Here is a 20,000-nt window from a genome sequence, read left to right as displayed (position 1 = left end):
CTGCAGGGTTACACTGGTCTATGTTGCTTCATATCATAGTTATAAGAGATTCCTGAGGTTTTTCAAATGTCCTTGCAATTGTAATGTTTAAACTTTAAGAGAAAATAAGTTAAATTCTGGCAAAGGCCTTTTATTAAGGCCATTGTCTCCAGCTGGTGGTTATTAATACTGCAGGGCATTTTCTGGTCATGTGCAAAAGACATGGCGGCAATAGCTGTATGTTCCAGTATATGTTCAGTGTATATCTAGGTGGTAAGTTCAGTGAGGAGGAGGCCCAGGGAGTGCCATACCTTCTCTGTGATGTCCACGTCACAGGAGTCGATGCTGTCTCTGAACAGGTCCTCTGTGCTGCCGTGGCTGCTGCTGAAGTTACTGTGGTGGAAGAGTTGCCTGTGGGCACAGAGGAAAAAGAGGGTGAAGAAGAGGACGGAGCAAAAAAAAAGAGAGAGAGAGAGAGAGAGAGAGGGGGGGGGGGGGAGAGAGAGAGAGAGAGAGACAAGCAAACAGCAAAGGGGAGAGGGCTATGTTTAAACGGGCTAGTATTTATGGCAACCTTTTTCAAGAGGCTGATCTTTAAAGTTCATGCCACCTCTATCTATACTAGAGATTGCACAAAAATTCTTTCCCCATCTCATTCACTGTAAACATCTAAATCTAACACAACCATTGTTGTCCATTTCCACCCTTCGTCTCCTGGGCTGCCAGCTGTAGGTTCTGAGCATTGTACTCAGCCCCCATTGTGTACAGCAGTGATTTGGTGTTCGGTCAGACAGCTGTACTGCAAGTGGTGAAAGAATGTGATGACACGGACAACTAGGTTTAGATCATGTTTTCATTAAGGGCAGTGATCTTTATGCATCAATAATTCAAGCTGGAAAAATTGCTGTTGGGAAATACTCTAAAGTATCCATGAATGAACTTACCAGAACACACACACACACACACACACACACAAACACACACACACAAACACACACACACACACACACACACACACTGTGAAACCACTTTTGAAATAAACTGTGGTCAAGCTTTCACTGCTTTTGCTGATATGTGTGAATGTGATAAAGCAGTCAGAGATGTGGCCACAGTGAGGTGATGCAGCGTTGGTGCCCATGTATTTGGGCAAGCACATGGGCAGTTAGTAAGAGCCAATTGTACTATGCAAATGTTCATTCACATGCTAACAGTTCAGTTGGTAGGCAACAGCAACAAGCAGTAAAAAAGAGGTACTTTGAGATAGCAGGGGTCAGGCAGTTATGAGTGAGTAAAATGAAGGTGATGTCTTAGATGCTTCAAGTAGGTTTAAAAAGATTACAGGTTTCATATATCAAGTTTTAATCCTGACAAAACAGGTGTCCCAACTTGGTGGTCGGATTTGTGGTCCGACTTATGGTTATGGTTATAGTATTTAGCAGACGCTTTTGTTCAAAGCGACATACAAATAACAACAATACAAAGTTAAATCTAACAAATCCTCCACAAGAGGCTGCTACAATGAGCATGTTTATGTTTGGGCTTCTATCTCAGCCCGTGCAGCTGGGTCAGCAGAAAGCCTTGTTTCCTCTGATAATATCTCTCATAAACGGGCAAATCAAGTAAGCCAACAACTGCCAATTTGTAATATTCTATAACGGCAATTTCTTATAAAATCCACTATAGGTTGTGACTGTTGCAATGCTACTTGTGCCGCTTGCGGCTATATTTTTATCTATATATTTTTCTTTTCTCAAGACTTATCTATACATTTTTGTTTTCTCATGACTTTGCTGTCTTCTAAAATATCTGTACCTTTCCTATCAAAACTACTCATATACATAGACATATCAGGCTTGGAATAATGAATAACATATGTAAATATGTTTCTTTTTCCCCAGGTAAGAGAACATGCTGATCCCAGCTGATCATCCTAAAAATCCTATCAGACTTTTCAATATTATCTAAGATCTCTGCATCCTCCTCTGCAGTTTGTCTTGATTAGGCCAGAGACCATTTGAATTCAGCTGTTTTGTACCTTCAAAGTGCACTGTTATGCAGTCTGACGTAACCATCAAGGCAACATCCACCGCTGGGACACCATCCCATAGTAAACAACCCGAGCCTACGCAAGCTCATTAATTAGAGACATTAATTAGCCTTAATGAAGTGCCCAGTATGCCTTTGCCCCCATAAAAACAATTTGTCATCTTCCTGACTGCAAGCTCAAGTGAGGCAGGTGAAGTGTTCGGACTGTGGGGCCAATTAAGCTGATGAATCAATAAAAGGCTAACGCTAACAGGTACACAAACATTAGTAGTCAGCCGCCCCCACTCCCTACGACAGGTTTACTCAGGGAAGGTGCTTGTGGGTGCTCATGGGTGGGGGGTGAACTTACCGTCCAAACGCCGTGCTGGATATCTTTCTGTTGGGGCTGAAAGAAAAGAGACAGAAAAAAAAATGAGACTGATGCAAAAACGACAAAAATCAGAGGCAGAAAGTTCAATTTCAATCAGATTTCCTGTTTCTCCCGGTGCAGCCATAAACCAACCCAAAGGGGAGTCAGGGTTTCTCTCGGACAGTAATGGGTACTGGGGTCTGAGAGGTAAAATGTCAGATATGCCTGACTCCCACTCCTGCTGCTTAGGCCAATGGATCCATGCTGAATTAAAACTGACAACCTGCACTGTAGGTGAAAACAAACAGGACATGACACCCTGTGTGATTCTGACCGTGTGTGTGTGTGTGTGTGTGTGTGTTTATGTGTGCGAGTTTATGTGTATGTATGTGTGCATGTGTGTGTGTGTGTGTGTGAGTAATAGTGACTCTGTGTATGTGTGTGTGTGTGCGTGTGTGTACGTGAGTAATAGTGACTGTGTGTGTGTTCGTGTGTATGTGAATTATAGTGACTGCCTGTGTGTGTGTGTGTGCGTGTGTGTACGTGAGTAATAGTGACTGTGTGTGTGTGTGTGTGTGTGTGTTCGTGTGTATGTGAATTATAGTGACTGTGTGTGTGTGTGTGTGTGTGTGTGTGTGTGTGTGTGTGTGTGAGTAATAGTGACTGTGTGTGTGTGTGTGTGTGTGTGAGTAATAGTGACTGTGTGTGTGTGTTTGTGTGTGTGTGCGTGTGTACGCGAGTAATAGTGACTGTGTGTGTGTGTGTGTGTGTGTGTGTGTGTGTGTTCGTGTGTATGTGAATTATAGTGACTGCGTGCGTGTGTGTGCGTGCGTGTGTGCGTGTGCGTGTATGTGTGTGTGTGTGTGTGTGTGCGACTGCGTGTGCGTGCGTGTGTATGTGAGAAATAGTGACTGTGTGTGTGTGTTTTGTGTGTGTGTGAGAGTTTGTGTGTATGTGTGTGTGTGTGTATGCATAGTGACAGAAGAAGTCAGAGGTGGTGAGACAGCACAGCTGATACTGCACCTCCTCACCTGTCTACTGTGATCAAGACGTGAGGGAAAGAAAAGGAGAGACTGTGACCCTCCTCCTCTAATCCGTAAAAATTAAGGGAAGCACACATTGTATCTCACCAGTTTTATTTTTGACTGCATGGTCATAGAACATGCTTGTTCTTGTGCATTTACCTGAGCACCTCTGTGTGTACATCTCATCTCCAGTTTTGTTGATAGCTTTCACTTCCTCTATGGTTTTATTTATAGCCTTCACTTCCTCTATGGTTTTCCTTCCCCAAATTGGATTCCATTCCATACATTGTGAATTGAGAATTAACATAGACTATCTGATATAATATATAAAACAAAAAAAACAATAATAATAATAATAATAATAATAATAATAAACTATTATTTACACAATTTAAACAATTTCTGTGCAATATTCTGTGAAATGGTGGTTATTGGATTCTGGATTTAAATCTACATTTTCTCAAAATTGCATTTGGACCTTGTTAACTCTGAGCTGAGCTTATGTGGGTAAAGTCCATGTGCTGTAACGTTACTCTTCACAGCCATCAATTGCTCCAGCACCACATTACCTTTACGTAAGAGCCACCTAGTGTGCCTTTGAGCCAAAATGGAACAGCGACTGTTCAGTGGCAGACACAGATACAGTAAGCTTACTGGAAACCCTAGCGACTAGCCAGCCTCTAGTCCCCATGCTAGCCCTGAGCCCTAAGCTTCCTGCTGGGCATGGGGATTACTCTCATAATCACTCCACTTAAGCAGAGGTGGAGTGGGGCAAAAATAGCGCACCTGTTCATGCTAAATATAGCAGGTGGGGTGTCGCCAGGGAGCATTATGCAACGTTGGGGACACACGTCACTCTATCAGTAAACTCCTTTGGCTGTTACATCATCATCATCATCATCATCATCATCACACAGGCCTCAGGTAAAACTGGCCTGATCTCGCCTGTCACTGTCACGCCTGTGTTGGGTGTTACAGGCATGACTTTACGGTCTGTGCATGTGCATGTGCATGTGTGTGTTGTAAAGGGATGCTAACCCAACAATCCCCAAAGGCCATGCAGGCACTGCAGTAAACACACACACACACACACACACACACACACACACACACACACACACACACCCTCAGTCCTCTGGCTTACAATTACAGTCTGTGATTGAGGATGAGAACCATCACCACGGATACCACAAGCTCTTTGTATCTCTGGGCTTCAGATGAATGGCTCACACTCTACACTAAAATTGCACTGGCAATTAAAGCCAGCTAAAACAATGATGAGGCTATTAATCCTTTATATACATACATAACACTGCCATTTTATGCCTTAAGTTTTGACTGAGAATCACAAGCAGTGGGCTTGTTGAGTTGCTCATGAATAGACCTCAGCTTAGCCATTAAGATTGGAGTGCCACTCGCAAAGCTGCTTAGTGGTGGAGGACCCACAGATTTGAAGCGGAGGACCCCCTCCCCCCACTATGCCTCTTCCCTGCAAACGTAGTCTAGTGGAGCACATTTAAGTGGGTTCATTCCAAACACAACGTGACAAGCAAAGACCAGCAGTGCAGACAGAGCCCCGAAAAGCTATCAGAATGTCCCTATCAGAATGCTCAGAATTTGCCACGAGGATCAGGAGAAAAGAGAAACTTTCTTCAAGAATTTAAGAAGGAAAAAGATGGATGAACATACTTTCTTCCTCTCTCTCTCTCTCACAGACAGACACACACTAGACTTGTAGTCAAGACCGCCTAAACCGAGACCAAGACACTACCAAGACCAGAGGGTATCAAGACCGAGACCAAGACGAGACCAAGGCCAAGACCAGTGTTGCCACAGTTACCTTGAAAAAGTAATCTGATTACTGATTACTGATTACTCCTTTAAAAAGTAACTTAGTTACTTTACTGATTACTTGATTTTAAAAGTAACTATGTTAGATTACAAGTTACCTTATTAGTTACTTTCAGCAGCTGCCGACAACACCCCCAACGCCTCAACATAAAAATGATAACCGGTTTTGCCAATACTCACTATACTGGAAGTGCATTTTAACAGCAATGTATAGCAGACATCCCAACCTAACCTACTTAGATACTGAAATTCAGATGTTTGTTCCATAATGTCTAAGTACACCAAATAAGGAAGGCCTATTGATAGAAATTGTTATAGTAAAATATGTAGATTTTTTTTCATGTAGCCTTGGCAACTAGCCATCTTGTAGCCTATAGGCCTGAGTAATATGCAAATGAAATTACACTTGTTAAACTCACCTCAACAAGTCTTTTGCAATCATTTAACCCGCCGTGAGCAATGCTAAAGTTGCTGTTACAAACAGTGCAGTGTGCAAGATTATCATTATGTTTTAATCTTTTGAGACAATTGGGTGCACTTTTGTGTAGTCTGATGTGAAATGGGTCTTAAATCTTCCTTTTTGAGGGGCACTGACGCTGCCATGACGCTTCTGTTCCTAGATACACTGACTGAACTGATTAATTATGTTTGGGAGAAAAGAGATATAAGCACTTACACTGAAAACGGATTGGTTGATTTAGCAAAACAGACCAGGATGCTCTCTGTCTTGGATGCGCTTCAGTCAGAAACGCACCACTCCTCTCTCTCCCCCTCTCCTTTGTGTGCGCATTAAGCTATGCACACGCGATTTGAAGCAAAGATTCTATCTTTGATTTGAAGTCCGGTCTGGCTTGCGTGCTCTTGTTCGCTCTAGGTTCCGGGAGATTTTATGTAATTTGCGGGCGTCAGGAAGCCGCTATCAATATGTGGGAGACTCCCAAAAGTTCGGGAGACTTGGGATGTCTAGCTAGACAGCACTTTGTCGCCAGCACAGAATGTACAATGTACCTTAATGTTGTCATGTTTAGCTGACACAAACTCAAAGTAATGACTGATGAAATGTGCATCTCTCTCTCTCTCCCTCCATTGTTGTTTTCGTTTGTGTCGCTGCACGTGAATTGTCCTCATGCTGAAAACGTGAGCATAGCCTACATGACATTAATCCCCAAGACAAGAAGAAAGCAAAGAATATATATTTTTATTAAGGAAAATGACAAAAATAGTAACGCACAGTAACTTAGATAAGTAACTTTAATCTGATTACTGGTTTGTAAATAGTAGCGCGTTAGATTACTCGTTACTGAAAAAAGTGGTAAAAATAGACTAACGCGTTACTAAGTAACGCGTTACTGGCATCACTGGCCAAGACAGACTGAGTCAAGACCAAGACAAAGTCGAGACGAGACCGAGACCAAGACCGAGACCAAAAAAAAAAAAAAAAAGCTAGCGAGCTAGTGTTACCAAAGTCCTTTTAGGCATGTCCCTCCACTCGGCGGCCATATTGCAACGCTTTTTGGGTACTCATCGGGCATCCTATTCAGCAGAAATGCGTGTGCGCAAGGCTTCACCACACCAACCGTGCTCCAGTGTCGAGTTCACAACACATGATTGGCACAATGTCTGCACAACACAGCACATAATTGGCTCAAAGTAGTCAACTCACACCACATGATTCGCTCAATGTATACACATGTCGACATTTTGGCGAGGAAGGGGTGGGATATGTGTAGACAACGGCCATATTGGCGTTGCAAACTAGCCCCATGCATTTCTATGGAGGATTTTTTGAGTGCTGTGTCTCCACATTAGAAAGTCTCTGGTGTTACACCATAACTTGCATCAATTGAATAAGAGCAGCATACTGGGGCAGGGTTCTCAAGTTTTGAGCTCAGCTTGGAGTGAGATTGGGGGGGGGGGGGGGGGGTGCACTCACTCACTAATTATAAAAAAAAATTGGAAAGAAGCATTAACCCTTTGAGACCTTGAATTTGTCATTGTAATCTATACATCCTATATCTTGTTTTTGTCTGGGAAAGTATAATGCATAGCCTATGTCTCTTATGTCAGCCTTATCAAGGGAAACCATTTGTTTTTTTATGTCACCAGGAAGCATGTCAGTAGAAATAACTTTTCATATTTAGGTGGGATAGATTGGAATCTTGAAATATAATAATCGTGACGCTGGGATATTCTATGGCTCACCAATTTACGAGATGTCGGCCTATATGTACTGAGTGAGACAAATATTTTATTTATTAGGCTAATTGCTTTATTCACTTGAGTAGCCTATATTGTCACTGAATCATTAGACTAAGCATGTGCATGCCGAAACCGAGGACAGCAAGTTCATTATGGTGGTTGGCAGGTCATTGTCTGCAGCAGTCCTGTATGTTTAGAAAACAATGTAGGCCTATGTGTAGCATACTCGCTTAAATTGATAACACTCGTTAATAATAAGCTAATTTTCATTCATTGTTGACATGGTCCATGGAGGATCAGATGGGTGTCCCGGGACCTGATGAACACGGCGCTAAAAAGCACAAACGAGTGCGAAAGTTGCAGCCGTGACGACAGGGAAAGTGCAGGCAGCCACGAGAGTGATTGGCCGTGTAAAATGAGCGAGAAATCCTCTCGTATCCCTGCGCCTCCTCTAATAATTATGCAGATACCTTGACATCCCTAGTAATATTTCTGCGTGAGAAATGCAAGGTGTGGTGTGTGAGCGTGTGAACTTGTTGAATTGCGTGTGTCTCACGCCCATTGCGTGAGACTTGAGAACCCTGCTAGGGTAAGAGGTTCAGTCCCAGTTTAAATTAAATTTAAGAAGGTATTATTTCAACTACAGACAGAACAATGCAGAGACAGAGCATGTCATGAATGTGTGTGACTGTGAGCTCACTCACTGTAAATGTTTTCGTAGACTGGGTGAGATAAACTATGTAGGCTATAGCAATTGCATGACAATGATGAGAGAGAGAGACTTTGCAAAACTTGCATTTTGCAGAATGCTTCTTTCTTGCCCCTGGACTGCAAATTTCTTTATGTTCCGTGAATGCAAATTTAATGATGGCGGAATTCGCTGACATTATTATTACTAGGTCTGACTGAGACTGACAGCTACGACGTAAACCTAACGTTTCGCGCTGGCTACACTTGCGTCTTTTGATTGGATGAGCGCCAGTTTCTTAATCACAACAAAATACATGTCATTGATTGGTTGCATTTGAAAGGTTGCATTTGAAGGGCGTGAAAGGCGAAATAATTTAATGTTGCATTATCGAATGTTATGTTTTGTATCATGGACATATTTGTTGCAAATCTCCCGACCACTATGTCGACCCGAGACCGCAAGACCAAGACAATGAGACCAAGACAAGACCGAGGGATCCGAGACCAAGACAAGACCAAGACCAAAGACGGTCGTGACTGTGACAAGACCGAGACCACGTAAAAGTGGTCTCGAGACCGGTCTCGAGACATCCAACTCTAACACACACACACACTGAAAAAAGAAATGAGCCTCATAAACTAGGATACTGTAGTAACCATGGACACAGATCCGAATAAAGCCATTCCACCATTAAGAATTGTGTGTGTGTGTGTGTGTGTGTGTGTGTGTGTGTATGTGTGTGTGTGTGCATGTGGTGTAGAGAAAAGTCAGCCAGGATATAAATGCTGCACTAAATCAAGAGCCATCTACCCAAACACACACACACACACATATAGAGATAGTCTCAGTATACACAGCTCTCTGTCCAGTAACATATATATCAGCCACACATTCTTTTTGATCACTCATTTAACATCCCTGCCTAAGAAAGTAAGTTATCAGCACAGCAGGAGACACAGAGACATTATGAAGCATATGGATACACACACACACACACACACACACACACACACACACACACACACACACACACACACACACACACACACACACACACACACACACACACACACACACACACACATAATTTCAAGTTCAAATGCAAAGTATGTTTAAAGCGTTACTGCAACTGCTGATTAATTAGAGCTCAAATTGAGCTGTACCCACACTTTGTAGCCTTCCTGTAATGAGGCATGAGTCAGAGCGACTGGGGGTGGTGGTGGTGGTGTGTGTCGGTTTGCAATGAATATTACAGGGATAAAAAAAGCTTAGATTTCCCTTATGGTGAACAATTTTTTGTGTTCTAGATATGTGTGTTAATATATTGGCAAACAAATCAAGACCCCACTGTAACCCTGTGTATGTACCTGTTGGCCTTGAGGTTCTTCAGTCTGGCCTCCAGGTCGTTGAGCAGGTTGACCTTCTTGCAGCACTGGGAGCAGTAAACATCCAGCAGCTCGCTGTTGTACAAGTGCCGGATCTTCTGAGGGGTCTGACCCGCACTGAGGACCACAGACAGCAGCACGGAAGAGAACCATAGAGAACCGCACAATCAGTCAGAGAACACTGACTAATGCACCAGCAGAACAAAAGGGATCTTCAGAGGGTCATCAAGATTATGTATTTTTGTTTTGTATGTGAAGACCTAAAACAACAGGACTACATTATGGTGTGTGCACTGTATGCTTGTTAGATGTCAGAGAACCATAACATTCAGCAATTCAGAAGAAACCACTGACCAATGCATCAATAGAACATAGGACAATAGGATTTTCAGAGGTTCTTAAAGGTTCTTAAAGGTCTTTACTGACTCTGAAAACGAACTTTATGAAGACCACTGTGTTTATGGTTTTGATTGTGTGTGTATGTGTGTGTGTGTATGTATGTATGTATGTGCATGTGTATCATGTGTGTGTGTGTGTCTACCCTAAGTCACCTGGAGGGTAGCGAGGAACCGAGGTCCGAGAAGCCGTTGGTGCGCGTTTCGTCGTCAAGGCAGGGGCTGCTGGGAGTGAAGTCCACGTCCTCACCCTCGCCATAGTCCTCAAACTGCTCCTCGGTGGAGATGACGGATGCAGACGCCGACGGGATCAGCTGACCAGAGCTGAGAGGCCAACACACAAGAGGAGACATTTTAGCACGGGCCAGAAGGGGCTCCGCAATGAACCATCTGAGCTGAAGTTCCATGGCAGCCCAGGAGACCTAGCGATAGCAGACCTACAAACCTACCACTTTGTTATTGGTATATAAATGCAATATGTTGTTGTTGTTGGAGGAACACACACATACAGTACAGCTGTGTATGAGCTGACCTGAGCTGCTTTTATTTCATTTTCCAAGGCAGCAGAAGCAGGGCGTTATCTTTAATGAGGAACGTCTCAGCTGGCTGCTAAAACAAACAGGAAATATCCTTGGCTATAACGACTCAAAATGTAAACACATTTGAGTGTAATTAGCCTCTCAAAAACCGCCAATAAGTCTCCCTTTACTGCTCCTCCCGGTGTAAGGGGAAAAAGCCAAGACTGTAGAAGACTGTAAAGCAGTGGAGTCAGCAGTAAGGTGCAGCCGACAGTGGAGATCACCTGGCCCAGATAAGGCCCAAATTTGGCCCTGTTCCATTCAGTGTCTCACTGCATTACTGTAATACATTACTGTAACATCACAACCTAGGTGACGATTAGCCTTTTTGCTTCAAGCTGCAGTGTTAGATTTTCGATAAAACTCACTTTCAGGTTACTCAAATAGGACTGTGTGACTTTGCCACTGAGCAATGGAAAAAATGACCATCACGATTGAAAGAATTTTATAACAACATGTCGGCATAGGAAAAAATAGCACATGTAGCAAATAGCAAAGTGTCCTTTAATGATATCCACTGCAAATCACAGTGGATGTATACTAATAGCATGTCAAAAAACACATACTAACTAAAACATCAGCTCTTTAAAAAAAAGAAAGAGTTAATTTAAACTGACTTGTTTCCCGGCAGGAAGAGACCCCCTAGCCCTTCATCCTTGTCATCGTGGCGACCGCCATCGGAGGATTCCGATCCGGCTCCGCTGTCGGCGGCGCTGTCCATGTCAGACTCGTGGGAATCGCGCCCTCCCAGGCCGTCCTCCTGCGGGTAGAGCTGGCACTCGGGGTAGGGACGCGTGCACATGATGATGGGCGCTCCCAGACCCTGCTCACCATGCTAAAGAGACAAGAGAGGAGACACAGAGTAAATATCAACAGAGAGAGAGAGAGAGAATGTATCAACAGATGAAAAGAGTGTGTGTGTGTGTGAGAGAGAGAGAGAGACAGAATATAAATATCAATAGACAGAAAGAGAGTGAGAGAGACCGAGAGAGAGAGAGGCAGGATAACTATCGAGAGACAGGAAGAGAAAAAGAGTGAGATAATGTATCAACAGAGAAAAAGAGAGTGAGAGAGAGACAGAATAAATATCAACAGAGAGAAAGGAGGGAGAAAGGAGACAAAGTGTGTGAGAGAAGGAGAAACAGAGTAAATATCAACAGAGGAAAGAGGAGATAAAGGAAGCGAATATATCAAATAGGATAAGAATGACTCACAGCCAGCTTGTGTGCTTGTGAGTGTGTCTGACACTGCCATTCTAGGACTGAGGATATGACAGTTTTATAATCTCCCCAATACTGCAACGCGATGATGTAAGGTGAGGAAACAACAAAATGTCCCCTCTACGTACGTACGTACACCATTATGTATTTGTGTGTTCATGTGTGTGTAAACATTAGAAAACAAATATGATGTGATTCTTCATCCAGGTGTAGATGCACATCTATCTATATGTCTCACCATGATCACATGTAACAACAAGCAAAGAGGGTCGGACATGCCACAGAGGACGTTTAGAAATAGAGAGTGGTCAGTGCAGTACAATAAAGAGAACCTCATGGAGTGACCATAAGGAGTGACCATAACCCTTGCGTACTACTAACACACTGAAGGAGTGAGTGCTTTTCGGCCATGTTTTGGTTGTCGCCTACTTGAAATGCATGTCACATTTCATAGGGAGGACATAGAAGGACACATCTGCTGCTCCTGATGCCATCTACATCACAAACAAGGACACCTCTGATTATAATTTATGTGACTCTTTTATTAGATGTCTGGGTGTGTCTGGAAATTGTGTGTGTGTATGTGTGTGTGTGAGAGAGAAAGAGATAGATAGATAGAGAGAGAGAGAGAGAGAGAGAGAGAGAGTGTGTGTGTGTATATGTGTGTGTGAGAGAGAGAGAGAGAGAGAAAGAAAGAGAGATGAGAGATGAAAGATCTTCACTCTTCTGCTTTCCAAAACGATCTTAAAAATATTTCAACTATCTATCAACTATCTCCTCCATCAACGTCTCTTTCCACCTATCCATCATACAATTTCAGTGTATTTGTGTGTTGGGCTGTGTGTGTGTGTGTGTGTGTGTGGCTGTGTGTGTGTGTGTGTGTGTGTTTGTGTGTGTGTTTGTGTGTGTGTGAGTGTGTGTATATGTGTGTGTGTGTGTGTACAGACATAAAACTTCCTCCCTTGGTCCCTGATGTCTCTCTGGGTTGTATTTAAAGGCTGCTTCATTAAATCTCTGAGTTATAGGCTTTTTGGCCACACATACATTGGAGAGCACACACACACCCACACCCACACACACACACACACACACAGAGAGCCAGAGAGAGAGAGAGAGAGAAAGAGACAGACAGACACACACACACACACCCATCCTTCCCATCATCCCCCTTGCAAACACACACACACACACACACACACACTCCATGTACACAGACACACCACAGCCAACACAGACCTAAAGAGTTCCCCATCATAGAGGAGGAGAGACTGATTAGGGATGAAAGTGAAAAATGAAAAAAAGAAAGCCCTAAGGGAAGGGCACTTGGTTGGATGCAGAGATTGGGATTTATTGGTCTGTAACACATCTTTTGGACTACATTCAGCCACCAAAAACAACCTCCCTGCAGATGAAATGAGAGAGTGAGAGAGAGAGAGAAAGATGGGGGTGAAACGAGGAGAGAAGAATTTTCTATTAAACCGTTTTGAACCCAACTTGTGAATGATGCCGCTCTTGCACCTGTCTGTGTGATGTGTGGTGTGTCTGTGGTGTGTGTGTGTGTGTGTGTGTGTGTGTGTGTGCCTGCTGAGTCATGCCAGACATGTCTTCACACCCCCGCGTTGTTTGTCTCTCTGCCACTCACAGATTCAAACACACACACACACACGCACACACACACACACACACACACTCACACCAGAGGAGGTGAACAGGCATCTTACAGATGAGGCATATGGCTTCACAGCACAGATGCATCCTCATCCACCACCTCTCCCCGGCATTTACAGCACCAGACAGCTCTCAGCTTCACACACACACACACACACTGAGTGACCTGCCACACACAACAACAAAGCCCTCTCAGTGAACCTCACTGGAATGCAAGCACACACATACACACACATACACAAACACACACACACACACACACACACACACACACACACACCATATTCAAACACACACACACACATCACAACACCCACCCACAAACCCTGAGTGACCTGCCGCACACAGCAAAGCCCTCTCAGTGAACCTCACTGGAATGCGCGCACACACACACCACATACACACACCACACCACACCACACACACACACACCACACCACACACCCACAAACACACACACCCAGTGCCCAGTGGAATTAGGCCTGACTTGCCATTCATGCTGACTGTACAACAACCTGTCAGTCCGAGCTAAGCCCAAACCTTGCTGACAGTCTCTGATAACAGTCTGTCACACACACACACACACACACACACACACACACACACACACACACACACACACACACACACACACACACACACACACACACACTGCAACACTCACACACACGCCAAACATACACACAAACACACACACACACACACACACACACACACACACACACAGACACACAGACACACAGACACACACAGACACACACACACACACACACACAGACACACAGACACACACACGGTTGAAAACACTTCAGGCTGCTTAGGAGTTATGATGGGACGGAGTGTGCTTGAGCACAGCTCTTATTAGCAGCCATTCATTCTACTGGCCACTCTAGACCTGACACTTTTATTACAGGACGGGATGGAGCATCTTCTGCTGCTCCTGCTGTGTGTGTGTGTGTGTGTGTGTGTGTGTGTGTGTGTGTGCGGCAATGACCTCTGTTTCTTTCAAACTTGTCTAAACCCAATGCACTAGCAGCTTGATTCACAGAGACACATTCAAAGAGTTAAAGTGCGAGAGTGAGAGAGAGATGCTGGCTTCCTACCACAGGGACATGAGAACTGCAGGATCATTGAATGAATAACATACTCTTGTCATTCAAATAAAAAATAACACCTGTTAGACCCTGTCATGAGTTCTTTGGCAGATTCATCATATTTGCCTGTTCAAAGAACGTGGGAATGCCTCCATATGAAACCTTTTTTTTCATATTGGTTTGTAGAACCTGTAGTCCATAATGACTCACCTCAGCCTCTGCCCAGACTCTCCCACATACCATTGGACGTCACATACCAGTGGATTTACCCCATTGGACAGTTCAACCCAAAAGGCACTTGAAACTGAGCCAATTGAACCACCCTAATTGGCAACTGCCTAGTAACACTCACCACCTTGAGGCCCAGATGCACATGCCCTGATTCAAACTAATGTGGTCCCTTTACCGGTCCTCCACATCCACCCCCTTCCCCATCCTCCTCTCCACCCCCCACCCTCTTCCCCATTCTCTCCTCCACCATGTCCTCTACCGTCTTCCCCATTCTATCCTCCACCCTCTCTCCTTCTCTCCACGCAGGGCCATTCTTGCCTGAGGTTGGCTAGACTGGGCCTACATTATTCATTGTCAGGAATATAGGGCAGAGAGAGGCTACAGTAACAACAGACCATCGCGGCCCCCCACCCCCGCCCCACTGCCTCACACACACACACACACACACACACACACACACACACACACCACACCCTTCACTCACATCCACTACTAAAGTTGACCTACATGAAAAAGTGTTTCATCGAAGCCTATAGTATAAATACCATTTAAATAAATCCACCAGGCCCAATGGGGTGTTTGAAGCATTTAGGGAACCCTGGTTCAAATCTTGTATAATGAGGTGGTGGTAGCGTAGTGGCTAAGGAGCTGGGCTAGCATATAGTAGCCTGAAAGTTATGGGTTCAAATCCCAGCTTCCACTGTTGTGCCCTTGAGCAAGGCTCCAAACCCAAGTTGCTCCGGGGACAATGTAATCCCTTGTAATACAGTTGACATATGTAAGTCACTTTGGACAACAGTGTCTGCTAAATGTACATGTAAAATAATCTGTGATATAGTAACTGCTGGGTCAGGTAGATAATGTAGCAAACTGTACAAATAAAAACAGTGAAAACATTGTGTAGAGGCAGGACAAGAGCCAGAGCAATCACTAATCCCTCCATGGGCAAAGTAAAAAGAAAAGCTAATTACGCAACAGTATTCAGCATTCTGATGCCAAGGCTACTTCTATCACTTTTTATGAGCATTTGTGTGTGTGTGTGTGTGTGTGTGTGTGTGTGTGTGTGTATGCGAGCGTGCGCACGTGTGTGTGTGTGTGGCATTGGGTATCGTTATATAACAGAGCTGAGTCAGAACTAGCGAAGAATGCTTGTGTGGCTTGTCACTGCACGCTAACGGCTAACAAGCTACGACGTAGCAGGCTAATATGAAGGGACCGCTGAGTCACCGCTTTGTGAGTTTCATACACATCTCCAGGAGGCAACGCTCTATCTGATTGTCACATCACCAGCATAGTTAAGCAAACACAGTCATGCGCTGTGCTCATCTGTTTAACAATGGATGACCCATGCTATGGGTAGCTCCTCTCTGTTTGTATGTGACATGAGGGCTTTTGTCACCACCTTGCAGTCAGGGAAACCTTCAAGTGCCACGTTTCTATTGATTTTGCGAATTAGCTGAAAGAAGTCTAACCACTTCTATTTTTAGAATTAGCGGCATATTCTGCTCTAGCTCCTGGAATTGTACCATAATGGGATATGAAATGTGTAATGAAATGTTGTATTTTCCTTAACACCCATTTCCCTACCTCATAGGATATAATAAAGCACTTTGATGTGACCTTCAGTGTGTGGCATTTGTAGTATAGTTCAAGCAACACCATGATCCTTTATCAACACCATGATACTTCATAGCACCAGCACAAACTACTGTATATTTCACCTGGCACAGACATGACACAAACAAGGAGAGCCCATTTCAATCCTGTCTGATTGTGTCACTGCTCTATAAGATATTTTCCAGATATACACACACACCCACACCCTCACCCACACACACACACACACACACACACACACACACACACACAAACACACACACACACAAGCACATAGATCAATGCCACACAATGTCATTGGTATCTGCTCTGCATTGGAAGCACGTGGACGTGTGAATATTGGCTGCTGGAGAGAAACTCCATCAATCCTGATATACAGTATTACACATTCTGCTTATATTCACAGATTGAATGTGGATAAGACATATTGTAGGGGCAACCTGCACTGAAGGCCGATATATTGTGACTTACAGTATGAAAATAAGATTGGAGACTAGGGCTTTACTACTGCACTCAACTGATATTTTTTGTGTCATGGGCAAACTGTGTGTGTGTGTGTGTGTGTGTGTGTGTGTGTGTGTGTGTGTGTGTGTGTGTGTGTGTGTGTGTGTGTGTGTGTGTGTTTCTGTGACTATTATTGAGTAAAGGAACTTGTCTGCTGTTGACGACGCTGGCTCCATACATCCTATACGCAGGCATGTCTGCTCTCCTTCTGCAGTATAAATAATGGAGATGTTTATGTCTAAGGCATCCAACCAAGAGTAGATGGATGGAGCACCATATGAGGGTGTGGTGACAGACAGACAAGAAAGAGAAAAAGAGAGAAAGAGAGTGTGTGTAATTGTCCACTTATTAAGATTGTATACAAGAGAAAGTATGATTGTGCGTTTGTGTGTGTGTTTTGGTCCTTAAATGTAAAAACATGTTTTTTTCTGCCTGAAAGGACTGCATATAAATAAGGGGATGGATGGGCTTCTAATTCAGCAGTGTTTTGGAGAGGGAAATAGAATGTGGACGTGTGATGCATTCTTGCTCTATTAGCAGTGATCGTGCTCTTTTACAGTGCTCCTAGGGGTATAACAGGGTTTGGTGTGTGTGTGTGTGTGTGTGTGTGTGTGTGTGTGTGTGTGTGTGTGTGTGTGTGTGTGTGTGTGTGTGTGTGTGTGTGTGTGTGGACAAGGAGAAGAACAGGCAAAAAAACTGCAGCAATGTATGTCCCCTGAGGACAAAATCAAAAAACAGTAACGTGCATCGGACACACACACACGCACGCACACACGCACACACACACACACACACACACACACACACACAAACTCAACATGCACACACACACACACACACACAACCTCAACATGCACGCGCACACGCGCACACGCGCACACGCACACACACACACACACACACACACAGCACACACAAAGAGCACACACTCGTATCTCCTGATCCAGGTGTAGGACACATAAAGACACAACACAACCAACCACCTACCAAAAGAGCAACACAGACATAGGTATGAAGATACCCATACAGTATGTCACACACACACACACACACACACACACACACACACACACACACACACACACACACACACACACACACACACAGCCACAGAGAGACAGACAGAGAGAGAGAGAGAGAGACTGTTGATGTTGACGACTGAATGGAAATGACAGGGTTTTGGTAGGAATCTGCCCACTCTCTCTCACTCTCTCTTACTCACACACACACACACACACACACACACACACACACACACACACACACACACACACACACACACACGGAGCAGACAATAGAGAGGACACAGAGACAGAACAGGCAGTCCATGAGTCATAATCTAGCGCTATGTGGATCAGTCGGCAGTCTACAGAGGAGCAGCTCTCTCCTGCACGCGTTATTTTTAGAGGCAGTCTTTCAGAAGCCTCCTCCATAATCTGGCCCCCGTTAACCAGTGAATCAAGGTCAAGTCAGTGCAATTTTGCTCAGGGGGGGTCAGAGAGGACGGACACCCCAAGCCTACCCCCACCCCAGCCAATAGCCCTTGAGCACTTCTCCATCACAAGCACACACTTAACTCACAAACACACAGACACAGTCACACAGACACAGACACACACACACACACACACACACACACACACACACACACACACACACAGACATAGACACAGACACACACACACACACACACACACACACACACACACACAGACACACACACAGACAGACACACACACACACACACACACACACACACACACACACAGACACACACAGACACACACAGACACACACACAGACACACACACAAAGACACACACAGACACACACAAACACACTGAGGAACCCAACAGTGGTGAGAGCACAACTTGTCTCTTCTGAGCAGGTGTGTGAGTGAGACTCTATTGGTTCATGGTTATAAGCAAGGTGAGCATTTCCCAGGTGCTGACCTGAAACTGACCAGACAACAGCGTACTTCTCACTGGCCGTTAGCTCACGGTCTGTAACAACAGAAGGCACCCTCGGCTCTAAGTGAGCGAAGCAAGACTGGCACTCTGTGGGAGGTTCTGACAGTCAGGCTACACTGGGCATTGAACTGTGTTCCGTTCACGGAGCGTCTGGCACAACCATAAGCTTCCGCTACAATCAATGAAACTGGCTACACCAGACGTGAGAGCGGTGTGTGTACGTTTGAAAAAATTAGACCAGTCATCTAAAACAATGTTTACGCTGCGCGAATGGTGCTTCACCGTCAGGCCACACATCTTATTGAAATGGTCTACAATATAAGTTTTCAACTGATTGTGAACCAGGGACCATCATTCTGACTAATTACTTAACACCAGGACCACCACTGAATAAAAATACTGATTTCCACATTGCAACTACAGTACATTACTGAATCCATGGTCAGGGACCACCAGCAATGTCCTCATGGACCACAAGTGGGCCGCGGACCACTGGTTGCAAACCCCTGGTCTACAAGGAAACCCAACACTAACAACAGCAACAACAACACACGCTGGCTGCAGGAGCGATAGCCCTGCTCTGAAACAACGCCCATTTTAATAGGCAGAAAGAACAATCACTGCTCATGAATGCTGGCAACCAAACAGCTCGCCCTTACACACAACAGAATGTCAATGAACAGCAATTACCCTCCCACTCCAAACTATAACACTGAATTATGCTTCTGTCTGAGCTTCTACACACAAGCCTCTGGGAAGAAGAGAACTTGCTCGTCGCATAATAACAATAAAAGGAGGAAACCGCAAATCACAAAAGATCGATATCCGCCCTGTCAGCCTACACACAGAGATATAGACAGGGACAGAAAGAGAGATGGTGGGGTAAGTATGTGTGTGTGTGTGTGTGAGTGTGTGGATGAAAGCCTTGAAGATTTGTTTTGAATCTATAAACTTCGGGAGGACATTGGAAGATGACATTTAGGCAGACGCAATTAAAAAAAAGTCAATATGCCCTTACGCTGCTTCATGGCATGATAATAACAATGCTTAATCCCCTGCAGTGTGCCACTATATCAGAGAAGGAAGAAACCCTGGCGAGCAACAGTTTGATATGCAGCTCCAGTCCTGCCAGATAACAGAGCACTTCAATAGGGCTCACATTGAACTCCATGCTACCACATTCTAAAGATCCAGCAGC

General features: G+C 44.4%; 1 protein-coding gene across 2 annotated transcripts in view; it reads right to left on the bottom strand.

Annotated features, from left to right (window-relative positions):
* The window catches only part of rab11fip4a (RAB11 family interacting protein 4 (class II) a), a 72,571-nt gene that overhangs the window by 7,751 nt on the left and 44,820 nt on the right, over positions 1 to 20,000 (bottom strand). For both annotated transcript variants that reach the window (XM_076266285.1, XM_076266286.1), the window contains 5 exons: positions 11,116 to 11,333; positions 10,077 to 10,244; positions 9,508 to 9,642; positions 2,375 to 2,410; positions 291 to 390 (listed from right to left, as the gene is read on the bottom strand). In XM_076266285.1, coding sequence (XP_076122400.1) covers positions 291 to 390; positions 2,375 to 2,410; positions 9,508 to 9,642; positions 10,077 to 10,244; positions 11,116 to 11,333 — 657 coding nt within the window. The remainder of the gene's footprint in view (positions 1 to 290; positions 391 to 2,374; positions 2,411 to 9,507; positions 9,643 to 10,076; positions 10,245 to 11,115; positions 11,334 to 20,000) is intronic.

Source organism: Alosa pseudoharengus, unplaced genomic scaffold (assembly GCF_046254945.1).
Source record: "Alosa pseudoharengus isolate Yale_2024_CS ecotype anadromous, Long Island Sound unplaced genomic scaffold, YU_APseudo_1.1 YU_APseudo_1.1_scf_4, whole genome shotgun sequence".
NCBI classification, from domain to species: Eukaryota; Metazoa; Chordata; class Actinopteri; order Clupeiformes; family Clupeidae; genus Alosa; species Alosa pseudoharengus.
Note: the sequence above shows the minus strand (reverse complement) of the source record. Positions and strands in the feature narration are given on the sequence as shown.